Raw genomic sequence first — 10,000 nt, 5'->3', positions numbered from 1 at the left:
TGTTGAAATATTGACTGCATCAGAGAGCTCAGGCAAGTAATTTGCCTTTTGATGCCAAGGTTTCATTTCTCAAATGTTCACATTTACTTTTTTTCTAATGGAATTGATATCCAGAGTTTTTTAAATGCTTGTGTGAATGAATGAATGATTGATTGTGTATGTATGCAAGTCACACCTATACCTTTCACACAATTTTCTTTTTAAAACTCAATACTTACAAAATAACTAGAAAGGCATAGGAGATTCCAATTTAGATTAAGGATACCTGAACAAATAAAGTTTCACAATTAAAAGTGTTTATTTATCATGGGTGTAATTCTTGTGCTAAAACATTATTTAATGTCAAACACTTGTCAAAATTTTGTCAGAAATTTACAGCATAGTGCGTCTGGTTTAAGATGCTAAACCTCATGATTGTAAAGATGTATTAACAGTAGGATATACAACTTTGTAGTTTCACAAGATCCATTATTTTGTATTAATCTTATTAAAAAGGATATGAATTTCATTCCCCATTCTTACCCTGTTTAGCTTTTGGAATATCAGGTCATTGTCATATACTTGCTCTACTTTGTCTTGCCACACCTTCATGCTTGCATTCATGTTCCATAATGTGGACATTCATTCATTCACGAACATCTTGTGGCATTTTACTCACTACTATAGTACAGAAGTTTAAATTGTATTTTGAGAGTAATGGAAAATACTGATTTACAGTGAGGCTGCATGAATTGATATTGACACTAGAAACAATAATTTTTAGTGATGTATTGATACTGAAGGTATTGTAAAACAAATTCTGTTGTCTTTTGGTTACGACTTAAATCCAAAGTAACTGAGTGTTATTACAGAATTTTTCATTAAAAAAAGATACATTGTGATTAGAAAATTAATCTTCAATTAAATTGAAATGAGTGCAAGCATTTATTATGAAAAGTACCTAAAATGTCTCAAATTTCTAGTTCATAACAGGGTTTGATACAGCACTATGAACTTCATTCTTTCATTTGTTTGTAATTTCATACCAACTCAACTGCACTGCATCAGTCTCATCTACATGGCATTGTAACATAATTGCTATCAATGAGTATATTCTAGAATCATTAAATAGAGATCTTAATTTGTTCTTACTTCTTCCACTGGCCTGAGAAGTTATACATATATATATATTTATATATATATATATGTATATATAAAATGATAATGTTCAACATATATATAAAGTGTAAGCTGTAGTTCAGCCTGTCTCCATTTCCTCAAGGAAATGGTCAGAAAAACTATGAATTGTCTTAACAAATTTGGTTAAAGAAAGGAGAATACAAAGGATGAGAAAGTGCGACATCTTGCTGTGTTCTATCCACATCCTTAAAGTTAGGGAGATTTTATACCACAGATAATGAACTTGGGGTAATATTTACCCTTTAAATGTATAGTTTTGTGCAACATCTCTCCCTATAGCCAGAGCCTGTCTGAACACTAACATTTCCTGAGCATGGTTAAGAATGGTGACTACTTACATAGATGGTGATCAGATTACTTTATAATTTAATAATTCTCATGTAGCAGAGTCCATTATTCTGTTACATATGTCAAACAACAATGATGTGCACCTACATGTGTATGCTCAACCTCCCAAGCATCCCCCCATAACCTAAGTGAAGGTGTTGTTTCCTTTAAATACCTGTAACTTGGAACTACTGTAACTTCAAACTTAACCCATGTACGCCGGTTGACTTGCTATCACGTCCAGTTTTTTTGGGGGGGGGTCAGAGGCCGGCAACGAGATATTTGGTCAAGGCCAGCGTGCTGGGTGAGCAGGCTTACAGCGCTTGCTTGCAGCTAGTCCACCCAAGAATCCCGAGGCATTAGGCTTATGCGTTTGAAAACCCCGGCATTTCGACCATTTAGAGCCAGAATACCCCCAGCGTGAATCGGTTAAATACTGTCACAGCACCAGTATGATTTAGCTCATCTGTTTGTGTCAAATTACTTATGAATGCAAAGAATTCTAGGGAGTAACTTACATAAAAAAAAAGAAAAAAGATATAGGTCCTTTTTAGGTCTTAAAATGTTATCAACCTTTGATAAAATAGTGAAATTATTATTCACTGCAACAGATGCAAACCGAAATTCCGGTGTCAGTACTTGGAATTGGCAAAATTATCTCTTAACCCATTGCTGACAGGGCACCTAATGACCTAACTGGCCGTCAAGGTAGGCAGTCTGCGAAACTAGTGGCATCGGCTAAAAATTAGAGGGATGGAAATGGTTTTCTCTGCCCTCTGGGCAGTGCAGACTAGCCCAAACCATATTTTTCCATAAATACATAAAATGCGAGTTTAGGCTGACTCTTGCAACCCTGTAGCTCAGGAGTTAGCGCCGTTACAGCTGTAATACTTTATGACTGTGAGCAGATCCTGATGTCGTGTCATGTACGCATTGACACCCATGTCTTAGGCCTAATCGGTGCTGACATGTATTTCTTGACACCTGTACACAATGGGTTAATGCAGCAAATAATTGTCAACTTAGTTTTATGAATTCTTATTTATAGAATTGGTTGCTTATTATTTATTTCTACTTTGAGTCTTAACGTGAAATATTAACCCATTGGTCATGGTATTAAAAAAAGGTCTGTGCAGTAGGATGGCTATTTTACATGTCTGGCATGGTGCCATCCGCGTCTATCACCGACTCTGCCTTTGCAGCAAATCATGCCATCCACTGCTAATGGGTTAAATATACACTTTTGTGTCTTGACTTACTGAAAGGGACTAGCTATAAAAACTGAGTCTCAGAAATAACCTGCTGACACAGTAAGGGTAAAAAGAGGTCACCATCCTAAAACTAAAGCTTTCCTAATTAAGGTGATGCAATATGACAAGTTCTAGTGTAGTATGCAAAGACAGTTGGGATGGAGAAACAGAGGTTAATGAAGCATAGCGTCTGTTGAGCAGACATCCACTGACATGCCCCAGTACAGAGGTTTATAGAAAGGCAGAAAAAATTTCAATATTTGCTTTTGCCACAGAAAGGGAAATATAAGACTTGAGGATAATGAGTTATACCATTCCCTGCTGGGAGTTTGCCTTTATTTTCATGCTACTTACATCACTAATGGATATAAGCATTAAAATTCATCAATTATTGTTTGTTTATTTTTTGATAGCTGAAGTGAATATTCCATTTCCTTCCTTTTCTGATTGTGTATGCATAGTTATTTTGAGAATAAATTCACTATATTTTCTGAATTCAGGACCTGTATTCATAAGAAAACAGTTAACAACCAAAGTACTAGCAAGAAAAAGCAAGTTTTGAATCTAACTGAATACATAAGTGAAATCTTTCTCCTATATACTGTCTTGTATACTACTAGTGCCACCTAAAAAAAAATGGCTACAGTCCAAGAAAAAAAAGACATGTCTGCTTAACCCATTCCCGACGGGGGAATTCTAGCCTTGAATGTCCAAATGCCGGGGCGTTCGAATTATTAGGCCTAAATCAATTGAATGGCTGGCACAATACTGTGCCGCCCGGCAACTGGGCTTTTGAATGCGTGGTACACATGCTGTACCACCCGTCCTGTGTGGGTTAATCAGAACTAATGTCAATGAGTGGACTTAATTATTTTTTGGTTATTATGACTTAATCTTGAATTCTTGTTCCATTATATACAAGCATGGAGTTGCAATTAAATATGGACATTTGAGCAAAGCTTGCTCCTTGCTTAGTTACATCATGAATGTTTCAATAAGATTATCATTCTTTTTACAAATCCATGCAAAGCTTTGTGAAAATTGGCACTGAACTGCACCTTGCTTTTATATCATGCACCAAAGAGGAATACCAAACATGGTGGCAGAGTATTCAGTCAGGCACAAATACATGTATTGCTAGACATGACTATGAGTGGAACAGGAGAGACCGGGGTGGTGAGGTACACATGCGTGTACAAAGTTCACTAGTAGAAAATTTGTAAAAATGAATTGGTTCAATCATGACCATCATATATGTTACTCATTGACTTCCTTCATGATATATAATCATAAAAGAACTATTCACAATTATCTCCCTGGCATATATGTGATCGAAGTTTGTTTGAATGCCCAATACATCTGTTTTTCATGTATAATTTGCACTTCTTTTATGTTAATATTTCAAAATCAATATGTAGAAAACACCCCTAAATTGACATTTACAAAATTTTCAAGAAATGTTAATTATAAGTTTCATTTTATTTCCTATCCAAATGTCATTTCAACAGAGATTAAATCCAAGCACAAAGTTCACAGCATTTCTTTATCTGCATATAAGATGAAATACTGAATATATAACTCACATTCAAACCATCTACTCAATAAAGTCCAGTATATACAAATGAAAACAAATATTCTAGACCAATTTTTATTGATAAGTCAAATAACCTTACATTTTTTGTGTTTCATACACAATTTACTTTCTTTGAATTCCATCACAAGGAAATACACTCGTATGACAACCACTTCTTGTATTGTAGAAGTCTCCCATGCGTAAAGTAAGTAGAACGTGCAAAAAGCTTCATGTGATATGTGCAAAAGTCTAAAGTACAATATGAAATACTGAGGTGATGAATTCATGGGACCATTCTTCAGACAATAGTAATTATGTGTTTTGTTTGATTAGCAAGTTGGGATTCCTCAAACTGGTTGAACCTTCTCTATTAAGCTGCATCAATGGAAGAGCAATTCAGGAAAGAAGAATTATATTAATAGCAACCGCTACAGTTCAGGAAAAAATATAATAACCTGAAGGAATATGGAAGCACTGGAAAACAATCAAAGGACATCTAAATTGCAATAATGCATTATTACTTGCAGTAATATCAAAACACTAAAAGAGTTATAATTTCTTGGGTATATCATCTACATGAATTCACAAACGATTAACCAAAGATAATTTTCACAAAAGAAATTAAGTTTGAAGATAAAGATCTGTTTAGCACATCCCTAACTCAACATCAAATTGGTTTTGATAATAACATACCCACTGATGTCAGAAGTGCATATGGACATGCACTGTCTACAATGGTTTTGCTTTATTTTTCTTTTATATACTGATTGCTCTACAAGTATTTCATCACCAAGGAATCAGCTACTACAATTATTTTTGTTATTGATGTTATAATTTCAATAATAATTATTACAATATAATAATAAAATGATAATAATAGTAATAGTAATAATAATAATAACAATAACAATATTAATAAGAATAAGAATAGTAACTATTATGATAAAAAAAAAAGGTCAGGTAAGCCTTGCAATTGACTAAATAAACATTTAAGTAAACACTTGCGGAGCCATTCATGTGTAAAGGATAATGCATACATACAAGGTCTCTATTCGAGATGAAACAATGAATTAAAATATATTGAAGAGTGGAAATACAGCTTGTTCAGGGTACATGAGATCTGCTAGGAAGCATACAGTACCAGCCAGACCCTCAAAGAGACTATAAGGAGAGTCTGGAATCCGCGCTTGCTGGAATTCTTTGGCGTAGAGGAAAGAAGAGAATTGGAGAGCTCTGTACAGGTGAAGCGGGTCTTTGGTAAGCCTGTACAGAGTTAAGAACACATAGCCACTCCCAGCAACACCATGGCATATACCTGTTATAAAGAGTTGTTTTGAATTAGTGCTTTTGCTTTTTCATTACAGTTCATTAATAAATGATATCTAAATAGAGGAAAATCTGTTTGGATTTCACAACATACCTGGACCTTTTTTCAGAAGACCTTTTTGCCATGTGATTTCCCCACACTTCAAGCAGGCATTCAAATACTTCTCTTCTCTGTAGACCATGTATGCTTTTCCAAGAAGATATACAGTCCCTGTAAGAGACAAACAAATGAATTTATAAATGTACAAAAATAGAATATGACGCCTTTACAATCAACAGAAAATTTACGTCATAATTTCAGCTGAAGAAGAATCAATTTATCTGTATTTAACAGAGTGCTATTGTTATGATATAACTCGACTTTAACTTTTAAAATATTATCCATTTTTTGTGTTGCCTCACTCTTTCCAATTCTCTCTCTCTTGTTTCCCTCTTCTTCCTCTCTTGCACCCTCTCCCTCTTACTTTCTCTCAATGATTCTCATCTTCCTCTCCTCTCTCTCTTCCTTCCTTATTCTAGCCTCTTTCCCCCCCACTTCTCTCTTACTCCCTCCTTCCCTTTCTCCTTCCCAATTCTTCCCCCTCCTCTTGATCCAGCTTTATACCTGCAATGGGACAATGCCTCTGAATCTCTCTCTTTCTCCTTCAAACTTTCCCTCTCATTCTCCCTTCCTATAATCTCTCACTCCCTTTCTTTTGCTATCACTTCATCCCTCACCCCTCCCTTACTCAGTCTGTTTTCCTTTCCGTCTCTCTCTCCCTTCCTCCCTGTCCGTCCAATCAGTCAATCAATATCTCTACCTCCCTCCTTCCCTCCCTACTTCTTCCTTCATTTCTTCTTCTCTTTCTACCTCCCTCCCTCCCTACTTCTTCCTTCCTTTCTTATTCTCTCTCTACCTCCCTCTCTCCCTCCCTCCTCACCTGGAGCTCCATGGCACCAGTGAACCAGCTCATCATCCGGGTGTCGTCTGCCATCCAGCTCATCCATGGCACAGGGGAAGTTGCCCGAAGGCGTCTGGAGCTCTAGAAGGACATCCAGTGACTTCTTGATGAGCTCTTTGGCTTGTGGTCGACTTGCGAGCCAAGAAGGAAAGCTGTAATGCGGGAGGGAAGAATGATCATTTGAATGATATAATTTACAATTTGCAAGAGTAAAAGATTCTACTGACAATATGATTTAAATGGAATTACTTTTGCCTGACATGAGTAGAAAATCAACCCATTGTGGTCAGATGTCATGAGATATACGAGTAAGTTTTTGGCCTGACAGCGGGTGTTATGATGTATATGACAGTCTTCACAGTTTATCTGACATTGGGTGGTTCGCTGTGCTTCTTTATTGTACTATGAGTAATAACTATTTAGTGAGTGATGATGACAACTGCAATTATAATTACTATAACTGCCATTATATTCAGCAAAATAGGTTTAGATTAAAATACCAAGGAAGGCCTCACTCTCCTAGCAACAGCAGGAAAGAAAGCCTTGAATGGCATCCATTCATGGTCTCTAGTAAATACTATCTTCAGAGAGCAATGACACAGCAAGATGCCTGCCTCCTGCTCTAAAGTACCAGTGATGAAGGAGGTGCAGGTAGAGAGAGAAGAGGACGTGACCCAGACCATGTCCAGTGTTTACAATTTGCTTCTGTGCCAGTATTGCTGCCTTTGCTGTGGCATTTGCAGTCCTGATCACAGCTGTCCTTCTTCCCCATCTCATCATTTAATTTTGATTGTGGATTTTTTGTATTTGTCTACAAAAGTACACAAATAAAAAAAAAATAAAGTTGCTTTTTGTCTTCCTATAAAACTGCAATACTTCTATCATCAGAGTATAAAGATGATAATAAGATGATATGAACTCTATACTACAATTTTAGTTGAATTCAACATTGATCAAGCCTGTTAAATGGCAGATATATGTCTCATAATACAGTAAAACACAAAAAAATACAATCATAAACATGGCTCTAGTATCATAATAAATGAATGAAAGAGAGTGCGGAAGGTTGTAATATTTTGTGTGAAGTTGCCTCACAGAAATAAAACGCATCTGGGGTGCTGTGCTAGTGGTACTAGTGCCCATCCTGGAGAATGGGCAAGCAAATTTATCACTGTCTGCAATGGGTTAAGAGAAATAAAAAATAAAGCTCTTTTTGTCACCCCTTAGAAAAAGGTAAGTGAAAGTTGCAGCCTTGTGCCTCAGGAAATTGCCCAGTGGGAAGCTGCATGTACTTTTATATTCTCTGCAGGAATGGAATTTGGCAAATATCTTCCCTATCATTAATAGGTTAATTATGTCTGAAATTATCTAAAAAACAAGGCTGCACAGATGACTAAATTCATGCTAGTACAGGTAAACCCTCAGTAACAGTGCCATATTTTTAACTTTCTTTATTTTATAAACTGTTCTTGTTTAGTGCAAGTGTAACCAAATTTAGCTGGCCATCTACTGATAGACCTATTACCATAACTGGCATAAGTACATAACCATAACTACATCTACTCATCACATCTTGATTCTGTGAATGAAGTACAAGACCCTACATTGGGTTATGGGCTGAAAAAATAAATAAAATCCTATTATTTTATCCTCTGGGGATGCATAACTTGGATATGTGAATTTAAAGTAATTAACCATACATTCAAGAGAACAATTTGCCTGAAAAGCTTTATACAAATCTTAGTCTTTCTTTAACCCATTCGCGCCAGTTGACTTGCTATCACGTTCAGTGCTTTTTGGGTTAGAAGCCGGCAATGATATATTTAGTCAGGGCCGCGGCGCGCCAGATGAGCGTCAGGCTTATGCGTTTGAATACCCTGGCATTCCAACCGTTTAAAGCATGAATAGCCCCAGCGTGAATGGGATAACAGATATTAGTGCTATACAATGGTATTGGGAATATATATAAATACCTGTAGCCATCCATGGAAGGAAACAATTGCATGAGTACACCAATATCTACTCATTTCCATTGATGATTTTGCAACTGCTAGCACTAAATCTGCAGAATGACAACTCAGCAAACACAGCATTAAGTGGAGGATTACCTGAGCATGATTTGTAATATTCCAGTTAATCCATGAGCAGCACCCAGGTATTCCGTCTTGTAATACTGGTACATAAGAGGCATAGGACTACGATGAGCTTTGGAATACTGATAACCAGACTCTAGCATGGCATCTAATATCGCATAAGTAGCCCCTTCATCCAAAACCTGAAAAATAAAATGGAATTCAGAGCTTCATATCAGCAGTTTATTTTGTTTATTTTTTGACAGAAGACTATCTTTTCTATAACAGCTGAAATGCTTTTAGAAACTATATATTTTGCTCTGTCTCTAACCCTTGCCACAACTTCACAGAACTACAGTCTCTCTCTGTTTTCGACTAGGCTGTAAGTCCTGATAGTATTTCTTCCCACAGGAAGATATTAATTTTTTGTACAATATATAACAGCCTACAACTGACCTAACAATTTATCTAAGCTACAAATAACAATTAAGACTGAAACTGTTTAATAATCTATCAAGTCCTCACATTACACTGAAGCTCTGACTGAAGCCAAAGCACTCCTGCCAGATACCCAGCACGGCCGACCAGAAATTCATCTCCTCCGCAACTTAACCAGTTCACAGGGGTTACAACGGGAGCTAGTTGAGCAAACTCAGACAGGCACTTCTTGCATTCCTCTGCATTACCTTTAATCAAAACAATAGTCTGATGTAAATCATGTTCTTTATTTTACAGCTGCAGGTTCCAGTTATTTGTTTGTTTGTTTTCTAAAATTTTGTAATCCAAATAGTAATAACAAATATAAGTTTGCACATTCTGATTTCAAAATAAATATAGACCTGACAACACTCTAGCCACAAGGGATTCTCATATAATTAAACAGACGATTAGGGGACCTACATGGGAACATGCAGAAAACTTCAAGGTTTAAGATGAGGTACTGGTATAAGGAGAAATCAACCTGGGAAGAATCAAAGCACACGTTGTTTCTTGAGAAATATGGAATGGCAAGCAGATGACAATAAAGTCTGTAGTTTCCTTAAATTTTCAAAGAATAATGCCTCATGTCAAACACTGGATAATTTGCTGTTTTTTTCTACATAAGATACTGTATATTCATCTTTCAACAACATAAAATGTACATCACAAATTGCAAGGACAAAAAACAGAAATGAATAAAAAATCATCTTTTTTAACTGATTAACTATGGTTGTTAAAAATTCTGGGAAAATTAATTCTGAAAATCTGAGCATATTTTTGTTGTTTACATCAATCACATTCACAAATTCAGTAACCTAATTTAAAGCAAGCCATAACTTTTCTCTGAATGTG

At 36.0% G+C, this 10,000-nt stretch overlaps 2 protein-coding genes across 6 annotated transcripts in view; one reads left to right on the top strand and one right to left on the bottom strand.

Moving 5' to 3' along the window:
- The window catches only part of LOC122249714 (serine/arginine-rich splicing factor 7), a 20,824-nt gene extending 20,321 nt beyond the window's left edge, over positions 1-503 (top strand). For all 5 annotated transcript variants that reach the window (XM_086533118.1, XM_086533115.1, XM_086533116.1 and 2 more), the window contains one exon: positions 1-503. This exon is cut by the window's left edge and continues 254 nt beyond it. The gene's annotated coding sequence lies outside the window, so the exon portion shown is untranslated.
- A 3,887-nt stretch (positions 504-4,390) lies between these two features.
- The window catches only part of LOC122249715 (lanC-like protein 3), an 8,549-nt gene continuing 2,939 nt past the window's right edge, over positions 4,391-10,000 (bottom strand). Inside the window, exons 3-7 of the mRNA XM_043010821.2 lie at positions 9,194-9,354; positions 8,705-8,871; positions 6,576-6,748; positions 5,750-5,866; positions 4,391-5,644 (exon numbers count right to left, since the gene is read on the bottom strand). Coding sequence (XP_042866755.2) covers positions 5,400-5,644; positions 5,750-5,866; positions 6,576-6,748; positions 8,705-8,871; positions 9,194-9,354 — 863 coding nt within the window. The 3' untranslated portion in view covers positions 4,391-5,399. The remainder of the gene's footprint in view (positions 5,645-5,749; positions 5,867-6,575; positions 6,749-8,704; positions 8,872-9,193; positions 9,355-10,000) is intronic.

This window comes from Penaeus japonicus, unplaced genomic scaffold (assembly GCF_977035675.1).
Source record: "Penaeus japonicus unplaced genomic scaffold, GWHDUDI00000001_assembly GWHDUDI00000038, whole genome shotgun sequence".
In the NCBI taxonomy this organism is placed as follows: domain Eukaryota; kingdom Metazoa; phylum Arthropoda; class Malacostraca; order Decapoda; family Penaeidae; genus Penaeus; species Penaeus japonicus.
Note: the sequence above shows the minus strand (reverse complement) of the source record. Positions and strands in the feature narration are given on the sequence as shown.